Source organism: Heteronotia binoei, chromosome 13 (genome assembly GCF_032191835.1).
Source record: "Heteronotia binoei isolate CCM8104 ecotype False Entrance Well chromosome 13, APGP_CSIRO_Hbin_v1, whole genome shotgun sequence".
Lineage (NCBI taxonomy): Eukaryota > Metazoa > Chordata > Lepidosauria > Squamata > Gekkonidae > Heteronotia > Heteronotia binoei.
Window position 1 is genome coordinate 44,539,617 of NC_083235.1, and position 25,553 is coordinate 44,565,169.

The 25,553-nt window shown below is 45.8% G+C and overlaps 1 protein-coding gene across 2 annotated transcripts in view; it reads right to left on the bottom strand.

Annotated features, from left to right (window-relative positions):
- Positions 1-25,553, bottom strand: part of ASIC1 (acid sensing ion channel subunit 1) — a 203,245-nt gene that overhangs the window by 31,609 nt on the left and 146,083 nt on the right. The window contains exon 1 of one of the 2 annotated variants that reach the window (XM_060252899.1): positions 19,490-20,172. The exons of the other annotated variant lie outside the window; for it this stretch is intronic. Coding sequence (XP_060108882.1) covers positions 19,490-20,140 — 651 coding nt within the window. The 5' untranslated portion in view covers positions 20,141-20,172. Of the gene's footprint in view, positions 1-19,489; positions 20,173-25,553 lie in introns of those variants that run through there. 2 annotated transcript variants of the gene reach the window in all.

The following is a 25,553-nucleotide window of genomic DNA, read 5'->3' on the forward strand; positions in this document are numbered from 1 at the left end:
GTGTGTGTAAATAAATATGGAGAACAGAGAACTGTGCGTGAAGGACAGCTGAACGATGGCAGCAGGGAGGAAAGTACTGCTGTATGCTTGAAAAATATGCCCAGAGATCAAACATACTGAGCAGTGCAATACCCTTGTGCAATACCAAGATATCTCAGTGCTTCTCTTTGCCAGCTTAAATTGGAGATCCAGGGAACTGGAAAGTTCCCATTGGTTCTACTGATCCAGACCCATGCCCTGGAACATGAGACTCTGACTTAGGAACTGCAGTGGCCAGTTGAGATTTAGGAGCCAACATGAGACCCCCAGGCAGGATTCACCATAACACTCAGGGCTTTAATTCATCAGGTCTCCAGCCAAATGGAACACCTTGCTTGCCAGCGTTAGGAGCAGCTTTGCTTTGTCCCTAATCATGACCTATGTGACTGATGTGGACTCCCAGAACACATTTCACCTTAAGCCTTCCAGCTGTTAGCCCAGCCTGGCCTACACAGAGATGTGTGAGTGGTCCACCCTGGTGAGAAGAAACCAAATGACTTCTCTCCTGCTTTTGCTTGGTCAGAGCCTAGATGTCACACACTTGTCCATCACTATAATGAATATTGTGTCAACAACACAGAAAAACAGGGAGAATCAGGCATGCAATTCCAGCTGCTTTTAGCATGGATGTGTACATTTGAGCTTTCAATAGTGGAGAGCTGGAGGGTCACACAGCAAGGGGCAAGCCTACTTCAAAGCCTCACTGAATTCTTCTGACCTATTCGTTTTCTTGGCTAGATGATTTCTGAGTGTTCTACAAGCCTGCTCCTCTCTCTTCAAGGAGATGTCATCTCAAAACTGGGATAACTTGAAATGGGCCAGAAGGCAGAGAACACAAATAAATCACAACAACCTGCCTCCTGATGGTTAGTTAGACACACTCTTGACTAGAAGCAGAGAACAAGAGCCCTCAAGACACTGAGGTTGCCAGCTTTTAAAAACTGCCCGTTGTAGCTGGGCCCATTGCTGACAGCTCGACAGGCAGTCATCAGTAGATGAAAAACCTTCCAGTTTACAGAAAATCATTATTACATGTTCAGAGATGCATTCAGAACCTTATTATTCAAGAACTGACCTGAATCACGTTGTGTCATTAAAATCAGAAATGCTTCCCAGGTGAACTGGACTGCTCCCAATGTCTACAAGTGGCTGGAAATCTATAATCCAGCATCTTATGCTCACTGTCTGGTTTTAGTTTTGGGGCAGTGAGGAAAGTGGATGAATCAGCAGATATGCGTTTGGCAGGGCCCTTGTCCAATAGGTTTGCCAATGTTTCTTCCAAAGATTGTCCTAATGAGTCTTTCTTTGTATAGTATCAGTTGGAAACCTTATATAAAATGGTTGCCAGTAAGGTACTAACTGTGAAAAGAAGCCCAGTGTACTATGTCTGCATCTTGCCACCGTCTAGGTCTGACCCATCTAGACTAAAACAGAATAACAGTTTAGTAAAGTATCCCCCCTGTTTAATTCAGGTTTTCTGCAACACCCCACAAGAGCCACGTAAAGCTACTCCTGGATCCCAGGGGATTTTTCTTTTTCTTGATTCTTCTCATATGCTCAACAGAGATCTTGCTTCTTGTCACAGAATTCTCGCAAGAAAAAAGCATCTTTCTTCCACCTGCCCCTGTGCTGCTGCAGTTATGGAGTGAGGCTGCCACCTAGTGACCACAAAGGTTATATGTTTCATTCTCCCACTGAGGAAGTAACTGCGGGAAGTTTTGTGACTGGAGTTTCTAACAAGCAGCTAAGCCCTAAAAACCCCTGCCGTGATGACTGAAGGGGAGGCAGTACAGATCAATGTTGCTGTGCTGGACAAGAGGAGGACTGCTACCGCTGATTTCTGTATTGAAAATGGTGTCTATTAGGTTGCCAACCTCCAGGTGGGGCCTGGAGATCTCTCACCATTACAGCTGATCTCCAGACAAAAGAGCTCAGTTCCCTGGGGAAAATGCCTGTTTTTAAGTATTGATTCTATAGTATTATATCTCACTGAGGACCTTCACCACTCCAAACCCCAACTGCTCCAAGTTCTACACCCCAGGAATTTCCCAGCCAGGAGCTGGCAACCCTATCTACAGCCCAGTATAAATGAAGGCCCTTTATGCCTGACTTTTCTTCTTTACTGGGGTTTAAACCAGTCTGGAGGGGAAAGGGTGAACCTCCCTTTCAGTGGTGCCATGACCCCAGTTCACATCACCCTCGCCCAGGCCAAATGTTGCATGCTGGGAGTTCCAGTCACCAAACTCCAACACCTTATAGTAGAGTAAGAAGGGGCATCAGCATGGAATCAGGGACAACAGGGAGAAAAAAGAACGGGAGCCAGGGGATGTTTCTTAGGAGGATCCATTCAACAATGGTATCCTGTTACGCATGCACATCTCTAAGTAGAGAGGCGACTCATGATTGTCAACATGTGATAGTGGTTAGAGTGCAGAACTAGGAGCTGGGAGACCCAGGTTCAAATCTCTCCTCTTCCCCAGAAGTTTGTCCAGTGCCCTTGGGCCAGTCACACAACCTTACCCTTACCTACCTCACAGAGGGCTTTTTCCCGTGACTTCTTTTTTTCAGTAGTTCTGACTCCATACTGCATTGGTTTATGGCCCAATTTCTGCATGCATTTTTGTGTGCTTTTAGTTTTTACTCCTTTTTTTGCTTTGTTTTCCCCCTGCTTTTTTCCAGCTCGAGACTGCTTTTACCTTGATGTTTTTCTGGAAGCTGATTCTGAGTTGGGTTTTCCCTAGTGCATATTGGTTTTCTTTGTCCTCTCCCATCCCACTTACCTCCAACCCACTGTTCAATGATTGGACTGCTGCAATAGCTAACCATCTCTCCTGCAAGACAGTGATTTTTAAAGAAAAGGCCCTAAAATATCAATCTAGTGATATAGTGTAATGATAGTTTAAACTGTGTTTCTGAATTCTCAGCTTTCATTTTTTTTAAAAAAAGTAAATCTCTAGCTTTTACTCTCACATAGATATATGGGGAAAGGCATGTCTCTGGGAGGAAAGGCACTAGAGACTTACTTTTTTTGTAAGTGAAAGGGTTGAATTCAAAGAACCTGCTTCAATTATCATTGCAACACTACACTGATATATCAATAGTTTATGGCTGTTTTTTTTTTAAATGATGGGTACTTAGAAACCATTGGTAACACCAACAAAGATGACAGGATAAAATTGAGAAGCAAAGGAAGTTTTAAGCCACTTTGGGTCCCTACCAAGGAGAAACATGTATACATGAAATAAATAAGCATGAGTCTAGTAAGTGGAACTGAGTCAGTAATTTGAGCCTACCTTTATCACAGTGTGAGGGACAGAAGATATTAATCCATAATGCATGCGCTGTAAAAATATAAATCTTGCACCAGCACCACTGCTCCAATCAAATTTGGGTCCCCTCCTGGTGCCATTCAAGAAAAACATGAGTGTCCCATTGAACATGTATGTTGGCCCTGAATACGGATTTGGACCTGTGACTCTTGCAGATGAAGTTCACGCTCTATCTGATGTTTCAAACTGGCTGCCAGGTAGCTCTCATACTAGATTTTCATTTTCCATTGATCTGTGCTGGTGGAAGCCACTGCTAAAGTATAGCACCAGTTCCCTTCTTCACATTATGTCTCTCATGTAAGCTGTCACATGTCCCAAAAGTCACCAAATACGAGTTGTGAGTCCATAGAATCTTCCTCCCACCATAGAACAGAATAAGCAGCTAGACAGTGCGGGATGAAGCTTATTTCCTTAACAGGAGCATGCACATCATTAGGCAAGCACTGATTTAGGAGAGGCTGAACTGGATTTAGCATGAGAAGATCAGCTTGCAGATCTGATGTGGGCTCAGCCCCTTCCTCCACTTTTTGCCCTTATCCAACTTGCATGGAATGTAAGGGGAAGGATGGGCAAGGGGGAAATCCCACATTATGCACATATATGCATGCGTGTTTGTGCACAGGAGCATGATGCTTGCAGGGATTGCAGGCCCACCCTCTCTGCCTCTTCCCCACAGCCATCAGTTACTGGATATCCTCACTGGTATTGTCTTTATGTCCGTAGGCATTAACAATCTCTAATGTTGATGAGTGTGGCAGCTATGGCTCATTGGCAAGAAGTTGTTTAACTTAGTTGCTTTGATGATGACAGTTGGTCTTAAACATCTGAACAATATTCAAGGTTCAATAGTCTTTGTAGCAAATGCAACAATAAACTTTCAGAGTAGGGAAGCAATAAGTATATGTAGTTATAAATTAGGGCCACTGGAGGGAGACCAAAGCAAACAGAATTTCTTGACACACTCCGGAAAATCCTGTACGCTGCTCTGGTGTTTTTGCTTGGTCTTAATGGCGGGTATTATACGATTTTTTTGTTTGAGGCTTGTTTGCCATCTGCAATCTCTGAGCCAAAAAAAAAAAAAAGGCTAAAAGAGAAATAAGGAGTAGGACACAGAACACCATCACCTGAAATCTGGAAGACTGAGGGATGGGAGAGACAGCATTGTACGTATATCTGTCACAGCTCTGGTGAGGGTGTTAAGAGCTATATATATCCATCCCATAAATATATCACCCCTAAGCAGTATCTGAATACAGCCCAGATAACATCACTGATCTGTGAAATTTAAAATAATAATAAAAATCTGTTACCAGTTTGGGGCTGGAAGCTTAGAGTGGATCTACTGGTCGGACCAGAGGGCAGGTCCCAAATATTTTGGGCAAGTCAGACGCAAATAGCAATGGTCTTCTGCTCATGGGTCAGGGCTCTCAGGCAGGCCCGTAGCTATGAGGGGGCCTGTGGGGGCACAGCCCCCCAACTTCTTGCCAAAGCCCCCTGACTCCAGGGCCCCAAGGAGCCCCCAGGGCCTCAGCCATGTTGGCAGGAGCTGCCACCAGCCCCGCGAGCGATTTGGTGATGGAGAGGTCACTTGCGGGTCCGGCACCAGAAGCAGCCTGGGCCTCCTGCCTGAGTTAAAGGGCCCACCAATCAGCTGATTGGCAGGCCCTTTAACTCAAGGGGGGGGGGTGCTGGCTGCTGCTTCTGCTCCCCACCGGCAGAGAAGGAAGGTCAGTAGCCAGAGTGACTCTCCCTGCTGCTCTTGTCACTGTCCTTCCTTCCCGACCCTAAAAGAGCATGCAGGCTTGGGGACAGAAGCAGCCCCCAGCACCCCACCTGAGTTAAAGGGCCCACGGAGCAGTTGGGGGCTAGGAGCTGTTTTAGTGACGGGAAGGGAGGGCAGCAATGGGCTTTCTCACCAGCCTTCCTTCCATGCCACTAAAATAGCACGTGGGGCCAGGAGCAGAAGCAGCCTCCAGCTGATCCGTGGGCCCTTTAACGCACCGGAGACTGGGGGCTGCTTCTGTTCCCGGCCGCTTACTATTTTAGTGGCGGAAAGGGAGGCCAGTGACCAGAGCGGCAGGGAGAGCCGCTCTCTCCCCAGCCTCCCTTCCACACCACTAAAATAGCACATGGAGCCGGTGGCATCCCTGTAGGCCTGATGGCATCCTATGTGGCTGTCTACCTGACCTACTCCCACATGTCAGCCCTGCTTCCTCTCCCCACAAGAGGCACTTTTGAGCTTGGTGGGGCTGAGAGAGCTCTGAAAGAATTGTGACTGACCCAAAGCCAACTGGCTGGCTACATGTGGAGGAGTAGGGAATCAAACCCAGTTCTTCAGATTAAAGTCCACTGCTCTTAACCATTATACCATGCTAGCAACCCACCTGCTGGATTGTGAGGCTCTACAAAGCTACCATTGGGGGACAATTCTGGGGGAGGAATTTATTTAGTGTGTGCCCACACAGAGAGCAAGAATGCCACGTCTCTTGACCCTCTTTGGACACCAGCTGACAGAGAGAAGCAGCGCCACTGCCAGGCCAGGCCGCTGAGCAGAGGGACGAATCCTCCTCAGCGCTGTTCCTTTGCTCACTCTACTACAGTACCTCAACCGTGCTCAGCTTCTGTTTCCTGTTCCTGGATTGGATTCTGCATATCCCCGAGGTCCCCCCTCTCCCAAGAGCAGCATTTCAGGGGGCATCGCGGACTGCTTCAGGAGAGGAGAAATTGGGCTGAGACAATTGCTGCTGGCTCAGCATCTACATTTATTAAGAGGGGAGTCTCTCCAGCTCATAGGCTTTTAAGACAGTATAAAGTTATATACAGTGCAAAATTATATAAAATGTCATTTAAGGTAAAATTCAGAACCAATCCTCTCCTGCTAAACATCTCTATGGTCTCCAACATCTACCATAATCAGCTGGCTTCACAACAAAGGTAAAATTATCCACCATCCTGCAATGAAACAGAAGGGCAGGGTTCCAGAGTAATCACCCTGAGTTTAAATAACTCTCTTGGAGCCTCAAGGTCAGAGACAGTATCTGGCAACTGGTAGGGTAGCTTCTCTGGTCAATAGCCATGTAGTCACCCCACCCTTGTGGCTTCCAATCGTACTGTCCAATGAGTGTGATGTCACATGACTTGCAGCTCAGTGGCACTTCAGTAGAGTTGCCAACTCCAAGCTGGAGATTTTGGGGGGGGGGGTAGAACCTGAGGAGGGCAGGGTTTGGAGAGGGGAGGGGCCTCTGTGGAGGATAACACCATGCAGCTCACCCATCAAAGCAGCCATTTTTTCCAGGGGTGCTGATTGCTGCCATCTGGAGACTATTGGTAATTCCAGGAGATTTCTGGGCTCCTCCTGGAGGGTTGCAACCCTAGCTGCCCCCTAGAAGTTAACAGTGGGATTTGGATCTGGAAATGTTGAAGTTCACTGACCCAAGATACAGTATACAGCTACAGCAGCATGACTGGAAGAAGAAAAATGCTGGCCTTTACCCTTTCATTCTGGCAGCTGTCCAGAGAGGAAGGTCAGGATACTGGAAACTCTGAATCCAGCTAATGAAAAGCTATCTTAAACTAGCCTCTCTCCCATTTGGTAATTCCCTCTGTCAGCTTGCACTCAGCAGAAGAAAAGGGGTACTTTGTTCTGGTCTGGATGAAGTTAGCCAGAACCAGAGAGGGGAGTTGGTGACTGGCAAAAAGAGAGCCAGCATTGCATAATGGTTAGAGTGTCCAATTAGGATCTGGGAGATCCTGTCATATCATGCAATTACAATTTTTTGTCTGTTTTTAAAGGTTTTAACATTAAGTACAGACCAGCCACAGCCCCTTGCTCATTATGCATTTTTGTAAAATTTTATCCTTGTTATTTCTTTTATGACCACTGAGGAAGACAACTGTCAACATGCATTTGGTCTTTTTTCATGCTTTGTAAATTAAGGGGTATTTTTAATATTTCTTTATAAATGTACACTATCTTTTACTTTCCTTGCTTTTAACATAACAGTTGTATTCCAGTGATGAATCCATAATTGTTCAGGAATAACCTTCAGAGTCTTTTTATACTATACTTTTAAATATTTTGTATTAATACTGTTCACTGGCAATTCTTCATTTCTTGATTAGGACCTGGGAGACCCAGGTTTGAATTTCTGCTCTGTCTCAGAAGCTTGCTTGGTGATTTTACGAATTCTCCGCCTAACCTGCTACACAAGGCTGTTGTTAGGATAAAATAGAGGACAGAAGGACAATGCAAACTGCTTTGGATCCCCACTGAGGAGAAAGGTAGAGCATAAATGAAGAAAATAAACAAATAAAATCTCCTAGGTGGGTATCCGCCCCCCATACTGCAGTTGCAGCTCCCATTAAAACACACACACACCTGAAAGATCTTTTTTATGGATCTGCTATTGCCTCATCTAGTTTGGCCCTAGCAAATTTTTAAAGCATACATTTTGAGCATTTTTAATCTTAGACAAGGGATGAGGTGGGCGTCACAATTTACGAAAGGAAATTTTATTTAGTTAATTTTTATTCTGCCTTGGTTTGCACAAAAACTTGAGGTATAAAAAAGTGACAACTGAATTGCAGATTGTGAATATGGTAGTACCAAATGTTTTAAAAGCTCAAGGTACATGACATTATTACTCTATAGTTATACACTATAAAACACACCCTGGTATATATAAAGATCCTCACTGTTCCAAAGAGCTAATCTGCTAAAAACCTTCTAGTTTAAACCTCATAGCTTAGAAACCTGATTTCTTATTTCATTTTGCTTTGTAATTTGTCCAGCATCTTCCCACCTTTAATAAACATCTCCCTTGATCTAAGGTCATGGTAGATGCTATCTGAAGGTAAATAAGTTTGGGATGTTTTGTCTCTGGACAGACATCCAGATTTCATTTCTTCTTATTTCTTATATAGTCTGGCTAAGCAGGGATAGACCAAGAAAACACAATAGGGAATACATTGCAGGTTGGCATTGGCTTGCTTGCATTTTCAGATGCGGGGCTTACATTTTCAGGCAAGGGGTAGCTTGTTCAAGCTGACCTGGAGCTCAGGAGGGGGGCAACCTGAGTCTCTTGTGCTGAGGAGTATGTGCCACACTGTAAACAGTATTTGGAATATGTGAAAGGGAGAATCCTGATTTCATGCAGGGCGTCCTGCTCACACACATGTGTAGGTCTTATGCAGAAGACCTCTCTATGCATGACCCAGACTTACACTGAATCAGTGTGCATAGAGGGGGTGCAGGCACAAGCAAGCTGATCCTACTTTTGCCTGATCTGCCAGCTTGTGAGCATGGGGTCTGTGCTTGCAGGAAATGTTTGTGCAAACATGCTATTCCTGTGATCGGGAACACTCCCCCCCCCCCCACAATATTCCCAGTCATGGGGACATCACCTACATGTGCACACTTCCTGTGCACTTAGATGTTGTGCTCATGAGCCAGCCATCATATCCTGTAAGTGGAGGGAAGGGCTAGTATATTCATGCCTGCTTCCCTTCTACATATAGATGACTCAGTGCAGGTATGGTTTATGATTTAGAGGGTTAGACCTTAACGGAATATGTGCAGAGTGGAAGCTCAGTCAGTGCAAACAATCTGCAACTGCCTCATCTAGTTTGGTCCTAACAAGTTTTTAAAGCATACATTTTGAGCATTTTTAAGGCAATCCCTCCCTTTCCCTTGAGTTCAAAATAATGTCTGCAAAGCCTCTCTTCATAAACCTGACTGTACCCCCTGGGCTTTAGTCTTCTTCCCTGTCTCCTTGCGCATATAGCCACCCAACTGAAGACTTCTGAAGACTTCAGCTTAATTCCAGTTTGTTGTGATGTCTGAATTCAGGCACCTTAAAAAATTGAGGTGTGCTGGGATTATTTAAGCACCCAAGGTCAGAGATCTCGGCAAAGTGGAGCTAAATAGGAGGGGTCCATTCAATCCGGGCATCTCTCATGAGAGGGAGAGGGAGGGAGGACACAAAGCTGATTATCTAGGTTCATGAAGAAATGCTATTTTCCTTAAACCATCTTATAATATAGTGGGTTCTATGCAATGATGAGGCGAGGTGGTAGTGAACAAAACTCTTTTATTGAATACTGCATGGTATAGCGCTGCCTTAGAAGACTGAAAACTGGGCCTATAGGGCCAACTATATATACACACACACAAAGTTCCCATGCTAGCATTCTATTGGACCATTCAAACCAGCAGGGGGCTTGTGACTGGAGCAAGGCAGTAGAATTTGGATCCTACTCCCTATTGTTCCTGAGTCCCCAAGCTCAGTCCTACAGGCTCCAATGAGCCAGGCAAGAACTCCATATCATAGATACAATTCTAGTCACATATACAACGCTTCTGAATGCAACCTTAGTGTATGCGTGTGTCTGTGTGGGATCTCAGTGCCCTTCAGTCAGGGAATTTCAATTTTAGGGGGCCCAGGCAGACCCCTGCCCACCAGCAGCCCCCTTCACTTGTGCTTTCCTTCCTGCCCGCTCACCTACATGCCCCCCAGCCTTCTCATCACCCATAACACCAGCCTACATGGTCCACCTCTCATTCTGTGACAGTGTGGGGAGGTACACACAGCTGGAAGTGCCACCAAGAGTGCTGCCAGTCCTCCGCACATCCTGCATGCCTTTCTCTAGTGGCACTGGGTATCATTTTCAGCTGGGATTACAGGTGTGACTGGTGGAGTGCATGCCAGTGGGTGGCAGGAGAGGAATGTAGGCAAGGGTTTGGTGGACCCGTGCCCTGCTGGAAGCCTTGGGTGGCTCCTGAGTCCTGTCCTGATTTCAGTGGCCCTTTGGAATGGGAGGTTTGGGTCTGGATTTATCTAGGCAGTGTATAGGATCCCAACCTTTCTTCTTGCAGTCATAAATCCTTAAAAAGGGAGATATTTTTGACTTGGTTGTATTCTGAGATTTAAAGGTCATTTTATGTGTTAACAGACATTGTGAAAGCATCCAATCTTCTTTTGTTTTAATGCACTGTGATGCTCATTTACAAACCCCATACATTCTTGTGGCCATCTTAAAAGAACCAGTGTATTCTAATGGCCATTCTGTGCCATTCATTTCAGTATGGAGAACATGTGATTTTTGCAGACTCACCTACATCTATATTGCTTTTATAACACTTGAATTGACATGGCTTTTCCCAGAGAATCCTGGGAATTATAGTCTGAAGAGATGCTGAGAATTTCTGGTTCGTGATCCTTAGTTCATTTTCCTCACAATCCCCAAACTGCCCTGGGAAGAGGATACAATTGGTATGGATATGTATATATGTTTGTTTTGCCTTTCAGTGCAGATGTGCACACAGCAGTGAACATTTGGGGCAAGCGCTGATTCCTGCACAGCTGGGGACATCTAAACTGTACACTGAGACAAACTTCTGTTATTTATTTATTTTTAAATAAAACTTTGCTTTGAAAGGATCTGCTACATACAAGACTTTAAAGAGCATCTTAAAAATTCATTTCTACAAAACAGCAATTAAAATGTAAACAGGAAGGAGGGTCAGTAACAGAACACTAAACAAAACACTTGCAGAATATATGGTAGGGGGGTGGGATAGACAAATTGCCTTGAAGAGGAATGGCACAATTTTGGTGCCACAAGTGATAAGGCCCATTTTTGGATTGCCACCTGCCTCATATCAGATGCATTCATAGCAGATGACAATGGCCATAATCGTTGAAGCACTTCATATGGGAACAGGTGGGCCTTATGGTATGCTGGTCCTTAGCAAAATTGGGCTTCCAAGGTCAACAGCAGCATCTTGAATTGGGCCTGGAAGCAAATTGAGACTAGTGAATGTCGGTGGAACAGTACCAGAGTGATATGGTTCCTCTGGCCCACTCCAGCCAGCAATCTCACTGTAGCATTCTGTAACAATGGTAATTTCTGGACACGCTTCAAGGCAGCTCCACAAAAAGCACACTGAGCAACCTAACCTAATCTAGAGGTCAGCAGTGCAGGCATCACAGTGGCTAGGTCTTTTTCACCCCAGAAAGGCTGCAGCTGTCTCATCAGCTGGAGCTGGCGGAAATCACCCCTGGCCACCAACGAAGCCTGGGTCCAGCAGCCCCCCAAGCTACGAACCTGCTCCTTTAGGGAGAGTGCAACCCCATCTAGAACAGGAGACATTGTCAGCCACCAGTAACACCTTCATTTTATCAGGATGAAGTTTATTAACCAGCCTAAAACTGCCTCCAGGCATTGGGTTCAAGGTTTCCACAGCCTCCCTGGGAACTGCTGGAAGTGAGAAATAGAGCTGAGCATCATCTGCATGGAGACGCTGCATGGAATTCCTGGGGGGAGGGCAGGTGTGCTAGCACTGCTCCAGCATGCAACATCACTTCTGGCTAGGGTTCCCAGCCTCTCACTGGGTGCAGGGTTTTCCCCAATTTCGGGGCTTCCAATCCACCAGCACAGTGGCCAGTGGGGGGAGTCCCGCCCTGAAAAGCTCCATCAGTGCCCGACATGCCTGGCACAATGACATCACCTGGAAGTGCCATAATTGTGCTAGGCACATCTACATTTTGGTTAAAAACTCTATGGTGCAATAGAGTTTTTAAACCAAAATACTAGAGCGTCTCCATGCAATGTGCCTGGTGTGATTATGTAACTTCCAGTGACATCATTGCGCTGGTAGCCAGGTAAAACTTGGCAACTCTACTTCTGGCAAAAAATTAAAAGTGACATCATGATGTCAAGGATGTTCTAGGGCTTTCCATGCAATATGGTTAAACCATAAAAGTTTTGGCAAATCCTAAGCATCATCCCAATGTCATGATATTTCTGCCAGTTTTTGCCAGAACTGATGTTGTGCGCTTGCATGCCTGCCCCATTTATCCCCAGCTGTCCTCTGAAGTACTGGAGGGCAATTGTGTGTGTGTATGTGTGCAGGAAGGCTTCCTACCATAGCAATAGACCTGGCATCCCTAGTGACCTCATCAAGCAGTTTCATGAAGACGTTAAAAAGCCTGGAGCACAAGATGGAGTTTTACAGAACCCCATAAACCAGCAGCACCACCTTCTGAAACCTGCCTTCCAGTTAGGATGATGCCTCCCAGTCTCAACCCTGAAAGATAGTCCAGAATGATACCATGAATGATTGTCCTGAAAGCTGCTCAGAGATCCAGGAGAATCAGCAGGGCTGCATTCCTTCTGTGTGTCTCTGGGTGCAACCAAAGCTATGTCACCCATTAGTGCAACCAAAGCTATTTCAATCCTAAAACCAGGCCTGAAACCAGATTAGAAAGGTTCCAGAGCTGAATTCTGATTGACAAATCTGGTTTGGGAAATTCAAGATTTTGGAGTTATGCCTAGGGCAGGTGTTCAGTAGGAATCTGATGACATGGCATCCGCCCTCTAAAACTGCCTTTTCCTTCATACAAACATCTCTTTGGCTTGCTGTAATCCCCAGAGAACTCCAGAACCCACCTTGAAGTAGGGTCACCAGCCTCCAGGTGGGGCCTGGAGATCTCCCACTTTTACGACTGATCTCCAGCTGGCAGAGATCAGCTCCCCTGGAGAAAATGGCTGCTTTGAAGGGTGGACTTTATGGCATTGTACCATGCTGAGGCCCCCCTCCTCCCCTCTCCAAACCCAGCCCTCTCCTGGCTTCACCCCCAAATCTCCAGGTATTTTCCAACACAGACCCAACCCTACCTTGAAGTTAACTCAACATGGAGAAAAGCTCTTTGGGACCTAAAAAGTAATCAGTGGGAGGGTCTTGTATTCCTCACCCATGCATTCCTTTTGCTGCTAAAAATGGACTCCCTGTTCTCTTCTCTCAACATGATTGAGGATGATCCAGGTTGAAACACATTGATCTGAAACCATCATGTTTAATTTTACCTGGAGACAACTATAAAACAGGATCCAGGGAAGAGACGGCAGCCCAGAAAGAAGCTTTCTTTCAGGAGAAAAGGGCATCAAAATTTAGTCAAAGCAGTTAGAGGTCTAATTTCCCTTTGCCCTTGAGAAAGTTTTTCATCAAAACATACTAGGATTTTTATATTCAGAGCCACGGAAGAGGGCAATGGCACCAAATGCTGATGCAAAGCAGAGTATTAAAACTGTACAGAAGATTTATTGAGCCACGAAAATATTCAAGATTCCAAAAAACACAGTTCTTATGTAGAGCAGGCTCTGTCAGAGTTATAATAAAGTGGGCTGGGGTTTCCTAGTGTCTTCTTTCAGATTTAAGGTGTTTTTAAACCTACAGTGGAGAATGGTAGATTATAAAGATGCTGTGTGTGGAATAACTGAAATACCATCTTCTCTAATGCAATGTAGATCCTTTGTTGTTGTTGAGGGAATCCACTGAGTTCTTCATAGATGTACAGGGAGAATTTGAAATAACAAAAAAGCCACCATACTTGGACAATGGTTCTAATGTGAGAAGTATAACCAGACACTACTTGCCTGCCAGAGGAAAACAAAATCCTTTCATGAAGCATATTAAGGATCTGTGCCATATTTAAAAGATGCTATGTTCTTGTTACGATTAGGTAATACAAAGCTAGCCCTTTCTCTAACATAGGGGTCCCCAGCCTTATTGATCCCGCAGGCTCTTTGTGAAATTTGAGAAAGGGCAGTGGGCACTACCAGCACTGTCATGGGTGCAGGAACTCGCAGAATACTGCAATGATCTAGGAAATGCTGGGAGATTCCAACCCAAGCGTCCTACAACACAGGCAGCTGCTGCTGAATGGCTACTCCCTGCAAAGGGGATACTTCCTGGGTGCCTCTGAAGCACTTCCTGTACTAAGGTGGAGGAAAATAAGTATTGGCTGTTTGTTACAGTTTCCACAGAAAGGGAGGGTTTGCTGTCTGAACAGCCAGAGGGAGAGGTTTCCAAGTGCAGAGACATAATACAATCAGCATTTAATGGCCAACATACAAGCCACACAGCAATAATATAGTACATTCCCATAATGAGCTTAGCACTCAGGACTCTGCTTGCCCTTCCACTCAAGATTCTTTGAATTCTATTCCCAAGAAGCAAGCAGGCATCAGGAAACACATTTGGCAGGTGTTGTGGTAGAGTGGCCAAGTCTCCTGCTATGGCAAGCATCACTACAATGCCTTCAGCATCACAACAGTGGTCACTTCTGGTTACATACTTGGAAATGACATTATGGGACTGCAACAGCACTCTAGGAATTTCCCAGATCTCTATGGGTTTTACCATAGCTGTAAAATTATATTGACTTTTCTACTTATCGAGACCTGATTAATGTGCATGAATAAGAAATGTCTACTAGACTCAGGATTTCAGTCATATGGTTTGCCACCTTTCAAGCACTTATCCTCTGTTCTTTGTCTGAGGCTCTCAAATAACTGGAGAAACTTGTTCTATATGATCTAATACAGGAAATAAGCATTACCATCAAGATCATTTGGGAAGACGATGTAGTCTGTTCCTTTTCTGGCTTATTATTAGCGAGAGTATCATAATCACCTCCGCTGTCCTTGCCCAACAAAAGAGAACTCTTGGAAATCGATGCAGGAGCTCAAGTGTCAGCTTTGCCTCTGGGTGAGCAGATATATGATCAGGTTGGTGAGATTTTTTTCTTAAAGGGGCCTGAGGGCTAGACCTCTATTCTATGAAAGATCTCTTAGGGCAGCTGGGTAAATAAGGGGGAAGAGAGACAGTTTGAAGCTGGAGAGAGCACCCTAAGCATTACCTCTTCAAAGTTTCAAACACTGGCAGTATTGACATCTAAACACCTCCCAACCACTTTCTCCACTGTTGCCTACTAAACTTCATCCTAACATTATTTCTTGCAGAGATATGACAATTTCTGCCTTCCCCAAAACCGAGCTGTATACACCCAAGCACACAATCAGTCAGACCTCTTACCTGTTCCTATCCCTGCATTTTGATTTTGACCATCTCCTTTGCCTGTACTGTCTTCCCACACTGTTCCAAGCCTCCTTGTTCCCTAGAATGGTGGAACAAGTATCGGATCCTCTCTGGGGGCCTCTGGCCCTCTCGCTGGTTGTCTCCAGCTGCCAGGGAGCATTTGTAACTGCAAACCACTCCACCCTCTGTGATGCTGGAAAGAGCAGATTTATTCTCCGGCTCTTGCATCCTTTCAGCTTCACTTTTCACCCCTCTGCTCTTCCTGCCAATGATCACTGCCAGCATCTACATCTATGCCACCCAGGGCCTTTTTGCTTCCAGCCAGGACCTTCATTTCCTTGGGGAGTTAACATATCATATTTAGGGGCCCCCTTCTTGCCTGGGCTCCCAGTGCTTGCTAAGATCACCCAGCTATGCTTCCTTCCCTTGTTTGCCTTGCCTGACAGCTAGTAAAACATTTGTGTCACCTCCTTTCAGGCACTGCCTCCCAGCCATAAAAAAGGGCGGCTTTCCCACTCTCTGTGGCCGCTAGCTGCTTTTGGATGGATATTTTTATGACTGCAGTTCCTGCTGCACACAGAGTTTTAATTACAGTAAGCAGCTTGGAATGGGCAGCAGAAGAATGAAGCTGCGGGAAGGCAGAGATGGTGCATCTCTGAACAGCACAGATTAGGCCATCCCATCCCTTGGTACTGAGTTGGTGCTGAGAGGGTCAGGCCTTTGCAACCCAAGGGAGGAAGCCATAGGAAATGCAGCCTGAGAATCAGGAGCTCTATTGTAGAGAAGGAGTTCTCTGAACCCTTGTGTAGTACCAAGATTACCCTAGAGCAGGGGTGGCCAAACTGCGGCTCAGAAGCCACATGTGGCTCTTTCACACACACTAAATGGCTCTTGAAGCTGCCCCCCATCAGCAAAGAAAGGCATTTCTCTCTTTAAATCACTTCTCCAAGCCAAGCCAGTTGGCAGCTTGGAGAATGCATTTAAAGTTAAAGTTGCTTTCTTTCCACCTGCCCCATCTATTTGCCTGCCTGCCTTCTCTCAAACTTGCAGCTCTCAAACATCTGATGTTTATTCTATGTGGCTCTTATGTTAAGTAAGTTTGGCCACCCCTGCCCTAGAGACTTTGTTATACAAGAGAACCAAGAGCAGCTCCCTGGGGCAGTCTGAGGATGTAAAAACAGCAATGGGGCAGAAACTGCAGCCACTTCTTTATCCATGCTGGGGCCTCAAGTAAAAAGGAACCAGTGGGTGGTCAGGGAGGCACAAAACTCCCATTGCATGTGTGATGCAAAACGCTTGTGTTGTTCCCAGCAAACAGGAGGGCTTTGTAAAGTGACATCCTCAACACAGCTCAGCAGCAGACCAGGTCTTGAAAACACAGGGCCAAACGAGATGTGATGGTGTCCTTGTGGCTACCATGAGGACACTAATGCCATTTTAAAGTCATTCAAAAATATCACAGAGGCCCCGTCAGGCTAGCGTTGTTATCCTCCAGGTGGAGCCCGGAGATCCCCCAGAATTACAACTGATCTCCAGGCAACAGAGATCAGCTCCCCTGGAGAAAATGGCTGCTTTGCAGGGAGAAGTCCTTGGCATCATACCCTGTTGAGCTCCCTCTCCTTCCCAAACTTCCAGGAATTTCCCAACTCAGAGCTGGCAACCCTACATCAAGCCCACAATGTGACTTTCATTTTTCCCTGCAGGCCTTTTCCGGTATCGAAACAGCTACTGGTGCAGGGGTGCCAGCTCCAGGTTGGGAAATTACCAGAGATTTTGGAGGTGGAGCCTGAGGAGGGTGGGGTTTGGAAAAGGGAGGGACTTCAGTGGGGCAGAATGCCATAGAGTCCATCTTCCAATGTGGCCAGTTTCTCCAGGTGAACTGATCTCTATCACCTGGAGATCAGTTGTAATAGCAGATCTCCAGCCACCACCTGGAGGCTGGCAACCCTACCTGATGTTTATGGCCATTTGGGCACTTGCTCAAGCATGGAGCGGGGGGACAAAAGCTCCTTAACTCACTGTACTGGCCCTTGTTGCATCTTTAAATGACTGGAAGATGGTGACGGTGTCCCTTAGCCTTGGAAATATGAAGCGGTCACAAAGGGAAGAGTGTTCCTGTGGACAAACAGAGCATCTTTCCTGCATTCCCACAGTTAATGCCCTCACAGGTAGGATTTAAGACCAGAGAGGTCTTGGTTTCCAGGGGATGCTCCAGAAATTTTTGCATGACTTTTTTTTTAAAGAGGCCACTTAAAGCATGGCCTTTAATTCAAGCGCACCTGATTTCCAACAGATTGCACTAACCCCTATAAGTAATCCCGCATCCAAAGGTTAAGCACCTCTAAATATGCAACCAAGTGGATATGGTTGATTGCACTGCCAAGGAGACAACTGGGCCCAATCTCAAACCCAGTGATGCAGGTTTGCATAGAGTGGGGTCTCTATATCTTGCTGTGGGCAAGCTCTCCCTATATGTAACCAAGCATAAACAGGTTGGTAAAGTTGCCAGGTTTTTTTCTGGTACAGCCCCTGTGTATTTAAAAACGACATAACATGCAGAAATGTTTAAATTTCCTCTTGGTTGTGCTGCATGGGGTTGCCATCTTTTAATTGTCTCTATTCTTGCATCTTTAACAGTAAACTCGCCACAGCAGGTCCCAGTGGAAATAACTTTGCCTGTCCACCGATTAAAGTATTTATTTATTTATTTAGTTTATTAACTCTCCTGTTTCCACCTGATTACCATATATATTACGTTTTCTCTGAAACAGCTGATGGTATGAGACTGTTCATCGAAGGTAGCTGTTACCCTTTGCAAAATAACACAAATAATTTAATATAAGGAAAATCCTCTCCAACACATTGCTTAAACCTGAAACAAGATCTATACAAACAAACTGAGACGATGCATTTGAAGGACTGAGTCACCTTGTTTGGGAAATGACATCAGGCAAAGGCAACTGAAAATCATTTTAAACCCCACCCCCAAAATTATGGTTAATGAATGAATGAGTCAATTACAGTGATTAATTGGCAGGTGCATTCAATGAGGGATCATTATCGCCTATGAAGGACTGATCTTTGGAACAGGTTCCCTAGATAGAGAGGTAGATGTTCTCAGCCAGCTGGAATTGCTGCATCAAGAATAATAAATGCCTTTCCAAAGGAAATAGCCACACCTAAACAGGTAGATTCGGGCCAGGAGGGAATTTTCTGCTCAAGTCTAAACAGGCAGTCAGGATATACTTTGGTATAGATCTCTGAGACTGAAATCTCTAGCAAGACTAGTGTGAGGTAGTTCACCTCAGACTGAAGATTCCAGGGTACCATTAAAGGGCAGAAACTTGTCAATTGTTCATTATTATATTTTTCTTTAGCATGGGGGCATCATTTAAATTGTTTTGCTTTAAATTGGCTTTGGCTTCCTTTGGTCTCTATTTTACGTCCTATAGCTGGAGCTTAGCAAAAATTTGGGAGGGTTAGCTGCAATACTCCCTCTAAGCTGTGGCATCTTGTGATCAAAAATTCTACTTTGTGAGCTACTGGCATTAAAGTTGTAAGGATATATTAGTTTGCTCTGGAGCCATTTTCTCTGAGCTAAGACAAACATCTATGAACCAGAGGCTAAAAAACTGTGAGCTAGCTCATACTAACTCAGTTTAGAGGAAACACTTGTTAGCTGTATGTGTGGTAGGTATTCCTGTCCCTCCCAGACAGAACTGACTTGGGGTAGTATCTCTCTCAAATCTCTTCATGGTGTGGAGATTAGAACTACTCACTGGATCTGAAGCAAGCCAGCACTTTGGGACAACAGATATGTTCTTTCCTTCTCCTTCCCACTGAATACATGTAACCAGGGCTTTTTTGGTAGGAAAAGTCCAGCAGGAACTCATTTATATATTAGGCCACACCCCCTGATGCCAAGCCAGCTGGAACTGTGTTCCTGCGCATTCCTGCTCAAAAAAAGCCCTGAATGTAACTGTTTTATATCAAGGCAGCCCATTGATTATCCACCCCAGTACTGTCTCTACTGACCACCAGCAACAGCTTTCCAGGGTCACAGGCAGAGAAATGTCTTCCCCCAGCTCCTGCTACCTGAGATCCCTTATGCCCAGAGACCGAACCTGAGACTTTCTGCATTCAAAGTATAAGTTTTCTGCCACTGAGCCACAGTCCTTCCTTGGACCTCCAGTCATCCCTGGGTAAAGCTGGCACTAGGACCAACACGGGAACCACTCACCACGGAGAAGTCGTCAGGCCTGCAGGGCTCGCCACGGTATTTGCAGGTCAGCACCATGTCCTCAAGCTGATGGCTGTTTCGGTCAAAAAAGTTATACAAATTCAGAGGTTCATCAGGGGTGTCAAAGGCAGGTGGGACCAGAGGGAATCCTGCTTCCAAAGAGAGATCCTCATAGCCCACAAGTGGGGAAATATATAACAGGTCACCATAGGTGAGCTGAGAAACACGAATGCGGTTGAAGTTGCAGAAAGTGACAGCAGGGAAAGTCATCTGCGAACTCTCCTGTTCATCCAGCTGTGTTATGTGATGGTACTCCAGATAGTAGAATATTCGCCCGACCACCTGGTACAGGAAAATGGACAGCGAGAACAGGAAGGTGCCTGTCCAGAGTGCCTGGCGCACCCCAAAGCCTCCCTCCACAAAGATGTGACTGGCCCCATGCAAGGTGCAACTGTTAGCAAAAGTTATCAAATCTGGAGCACCTTCTTCCTTTTCCTCCAGTTCTGCTGCATCTTCAAAGCCCCCCTCCACGTCTTCCACTTCATGTCGGCTGTAGAGGAACTTGTCACCATTACTCTCAGCTGCCTCCTTGACCGTGTTTTTCTCTTGGTTTGGAGTGAAGGAGATGGTGCAGAATATCTGGATGGGCATCTTGCCCCCACAGGGCCCCTTGAGATAGCTCCTCAGCTGGATAGTAGAGGTACTTCACAAGGACTTTTCAGGGTTGGAAATCAGAGACAGATAGCAAGGGGGAAGAACAGGAAAGAAGGAGGTGGAGGTAAAGAGAGAGGGTGCCGGTGATCGCAAGAGGGTGGAGGGGAAAGGACAGCTTGGAAGAGAATGAGGCACAGGAGGAAGGAAGGTAAGAAAGGCAGCTCACAAGAGAAATGGGAGAGGGGTATAGAGGTCCAGCAAAGGAGGCAAGGAAGGGATGAGGAATGTAAGAAGCATCCAAGAAACAGAACTGAAGGGTGCGGAAGAGGAAGTGACAGGATGAGTTGCCAGCTGACCGCATCCAAGCACCTCCTGGGACTCTGAAGCTTCTTCAGATCAAGTGTCCAGAATCCAGTGCCTCCCTGGCTCCAAAAGCTCCAGTTTTCCAAAGTTGGGAGTTTTCACTGAGCAGCTGTTCCCTTGCCAGTGCAGCCTGATGGCTGGTGTGTGTTCGCAAACAGCCTTTGGCAGCACAGAAGTCAGACCCAGACGCCTAGGACAGGGCCTGCTTAATAATTCATCAGCTTCCTTGGTTTCTGTGTTGGGGTTGGGAGCTACTGAGGGAAGGACGAGCATCTCTCTTCTCCCTCCCTTCTGACCAATGCCTCCAAAAGCCCAACCAGTGGCTGGTGCCAGATCATTTCCTGCACCCAGCATGATGCTGCCTGTTCCAGCCCTTCGCGGCTGTTCCTGTGTGTGTTTGTATCCAGAACAAATCAGCCCTTGGGTTGAAAGCAGGCAGCATACAGATCTTGCACATCCAGGTCCTTGCAGGGAAACCCTATAGGAAGTTACTCCAGACTAAGCCCACTGAAATCATTCAGCTTAGATTGGAGTAACTCTGCATAGGACTGCACTGTTGGGTGCTAAACTGCATTTATAACCCCCAAGACTCCCATCCGCTCATTTTCTTGTGTTTATACATAATTAATATGGGACCAACATACCCCAAATGCTGTCATTTTCATGAATTACCTTAGAGAAAACGAGGAGTTCCAAAATCTCAAATTGCACAGTTTGTAGGAGAGATGGAGCACCTCCCAACCAAACACCTTCGTCAATCCTTCCTCCTTGATTCTAGTTCTCTGGATTTTGCCTTCTAGACAGAAGAGGCCCAATAGCCTCAAATGATGGTCTTCTTAAAATGTACGCTCTGCTTTTCACCCCAGTGAAGACCCAGTCCAACATATCACATCATTCTTACCTCCTTCACCCTATCTTCACAGAAACGACCCTGTGAAATTGGTGAGGCTGAAAAAGTGTGACAGGCCCAAGGTCACTTGGCAAGTTTCCATGGTAGAGAAAGTATTTGAACCTGCTTGTCCCAGGTCCTAGTCTGACACCCTAACCACCACCAGCTCTTCTTCAATCAAAGCATACTTAGGATATGACATATGATATGAATGGATAAAAGGAAGTACTTCTTCACCCCAAGGGTGATTAACACATGGAATTCACTGCCACTGGAGGTTGTGGTGGCTGCAAGCATTGCCAGCTTCAAGAGGGGATTGGATAAACATATGGAGCAGAGGTCCATCAGTGGCTATTAGCCATAGCGTATTGTTGGAACTCTCTGTCTGGGGCAGTGATGCTCTGTATACTTGGTGCTTGGGGGAGGCAGTGCGAGTGCTTCTAGTGTCCTGGTCTCACTGATGGACCTCCTGATGGCACCTGGTTTTTTTTGGCCACTGTGTGACACAGAGTGTTGGACTGGATGGGCCATTGGCCTGACCCAACATGACTTCTCTGATGTTCTTATGTTCCTTCTGTTGAGTCAGACCTTTGGTCCATTTAGCCCAGACTGGCTTCTCTGACTGACAGTGGCTCCTCTAGCTCTCAGGCAGAGAAAAGTCTTTTGCTACACCTGTGGCCTGAGAATTCTTCATCAAAGAGATGCCAGGACTGAAAGTGGGACCTATTGCATATAAAGCATGTGCTCCTGCTTCAAGCTGCAGCCCCTTCTATATAACCTTATGTTGTGTGCTTCCACACGAGTGCATTTGTCAGTGACTGACACTCTTAAATCAGAGCATTGAACACCCACAGACTAACAGGATTGGCATGGGGCAAAAGGTTGTGCACCAGAACTGATGGGACCACACAGCCCTTGCAACAGGAAATAACTGTTTCCTGTTTCTTATCCACAATTGCCAGTGAAGGCAATATGCGGAAGCGCCTGCTGACACGGCACTTATTCATGTCCAAATGAGTATAGATGACTATGCAGGATGGGTGACATTTCCCTGCATGTTGAAAGAAAATCCAGTGTGACCAAGATTCATGTCACCCAGAAGTACCAAGCCAGTATAAAGTCCAGTCTGATTATGAGGTACCAGAAGTTTGGGAGTAATTTATGAGGAAGTAAAGTTGGGACCAATTTTGCCCCCAAATATGCAATTCCTGGGTTTTATTTTTTTGTGCTGGTATGTGGGGAATATATGGGTGAAGCCCTTCCACAGTGGCACATGTGTATTAGACACAGCATACAAGGCCAGTAGTATTCAGGAGGCAATTCTTTGCAGCTTGAGAGAAGAAGGATGCCTAGATGTGTTAAAGGGAGGATGTGAGACAGCAGTCTGATCCTTTATAATGCTATCATTCCTGACAGTAAATCCCACTGAATAGGTTTGGACAGAATTTTGGGTAGGTCTCTATTAGGATGGCACTGTTGGCCTCACACGATGGCCATGCCTCATTCAGGCATGCACTGTCACACTGGAACATAACAGCACTGTCCTTCAGACCCTGCTTGTCCCTGCTGATTGCTGCCCAGTGACAGCCCTGATAGGTTTACCAAGCTTTTACCAAGCTTTCCTCTGGACCTCAGCTGGACAAATACTAAAATCCAACAAAACTACTGCGTGCATCTTTGGTTGGTGGGCCCACTTCAGCATTCCTAAACAAGGCTCTGATTTTTTTAACTTTCAACAATAGCATGGCAGAAAATTGAACAGGTACAGATTTGCCTATCATGAAGATGCAGTTATAAGATAAACTGCCCCAGTCATATTTCATTTTTCTGACATGTAGTTCTTAAGAGGTGAAGAAGAAGAAAAAGAGGAGGAGGAGATTGGATTTATATCCTGTCCTTCACTCAGAGTCTCAGAGTGGCTTCCAATCTCCTTTCCCTGTGAGGTAGGTGGGCCTGAGAGTGTTCTTTTGAGGACTGCTCTTGAAAGAGCAGCTCTGAGAGAACTGTGAGTGACCCAAGGTCACCAAGCAGCTGTTTTATGGAGGAGTGCAGAATCAAACCTGGTTTTCCCAGATTAGGGTCTATGCTCTTAACCACTACACCAGACTGGCTCATTTGTCAGGAAAAGAGATGGCAACATTGATTACAATAATGTATGATTGAAACTATTTGTCCACTATGAGCATTTAGGTGTACATAACTTTCTTACTAAAAAGACAGGAAGAAAATGGCTTGCAAATAGCAAAGGCTTGGGCTAGGGTTATCAACCGGTCAGGAAAAAACAGACAGGTCTGCTCTTGTGCCTTCACACATATGAACGTTTGAAGCTGCCTTATACTGAATCAGACCCTGAGTCCATCAAAGTCAGTATTGTCTACTCAGACTGGCAGCAGCTCTCCAGGGTCTCAAGCTGAGGTTTTTCATGCCTCTTCACCACCCACTTCATCCACAAAGCCAGTTTGGTGTAGTAGTTAAGAGCCGCAGGACTCTAATATGGAGAACCAGGTTTGATTCCTCACTCCTACACTTGCAGCCAGCTGGGTGACCTTGGGCCAGGGTGTCTGTTGTGGGGAGTGGAAGGGAAGGCGATTGTAAGCCGCTCTGAGACTCCTTTGGGTAGTGAAGGGCAGGGTATAAAACCAACTCCCCCTACCCTCCTCCTTCTCAATTGAAGCTTCATCCATCACATTATTTTCATACAAAGGACCTCAGAGCAGCATTTTATGCTCCTCTCCATTTTATGCTTACAAGAACCCTGTGAGGTACTGATCACTATCAGTAGCTCATAGTCACCTACTGATGGCTGAACATAGATTTGAACCTGGGACTCCCCAGTTCAGCTCTCTAACAACTAGAATACGCAGTGATCTGCTTGCTTCTGATGGTGGACCACAGTGCTGTTAATGCACTAAAGCAAGGGCTAGTTAAAAAAAGAGAAGTGAGTAAGCGTAGCATGATTTGCAGAGGACAAGGAAATGCAAGAGAGTCTATTCAACCTGCAAGACGGATAGTAAACCAGGCTGTGAATTTAGAAACTAGGAACAATATCAAAGATGTATTTTGCTTACTTTACAGAAACTCTTTGTACCTGTACAAAGTCTAGGGAAGCCCATTGTTTGTTGCAAGAAAAGAACAATTTTTGAAAAGTAAGGAATTTCCCTTGAAACAAAGTGGATTGTAAAATATACTTGAAAACCATTGCTATTGTGATATTGGGAGTCAGATGAAGAGGAAGCTGCAGGCAGCTAATGAAGTACCTGCTCTCCCTCTCCTGGCTCTGCAGCAGTCTTCCCATCCTCCACCCCACCCCATCCCACCTTGTGGTTTCTTCTCCCTGCACTTGGAAGTCCATTAGCAGTGGCCACAAAGTAATTTCCAGCAGCTTGGTCACTGCTGCCCAACTCAGGGGATGGGAAGTATATAAAAGGGGCAGCACTTTGGGGCCTGAGGAAGCAGCTACCAAATTGACTTTCTGACCAGTGCAAGCTCAGCACAAGACTTAGCTCACCGCACCTTGTTGAGTTAACTGTTTGTGTGTTGCCTCCCTGCCTAACCCTTTTGATCCCTGATTGCCAAGAATATACATGGATGATGCATCTAATTAAATGGGCTTTAGTCAAGGAAAACTTATGCTAGAATAAGAACTGGCTCATCTTTAAGCTATTGCAAGGCTCTTGTTTGATTTTGTTGCTGCAAAGTAGGGTTGCCAGGTCCAACTCAAGAAATATCTGGGGGCTTTGGGGGTGGAGCCAGGAGCAAGAGTGTGACAAGCACCCGAAGGGAGTTATGGCCATCACATTTAAAGAGATCGTGCGCCTTTTAAATGCCTTCCATCCATTGGAAATAATGGGGGATAGAGCACCTTCTTTTGGGGCTCATAGAAATGGACCCCCTGGTCTAATCTTTTTGAAACTTGGGGGGTTTTTTTAAAGGAGATGCACTAGATGCTATGCAGAAAATTTGGTGCCTCTGCCTCAAAAAACAGTGCCCCCCCTAAGCCTCAGATATCCACAGATTGATTCTCCACTATACGCTATGGGAACCAGTCTCCACAGGGTGTAATGGAGTGTCCAGCAGACATCCCCCTCCCCACTTTCTGATAACCCTGAAGTGGGGGGAGGGCCTCCAAACCAGGGGATCCCCTGCCCCCAACTGGGG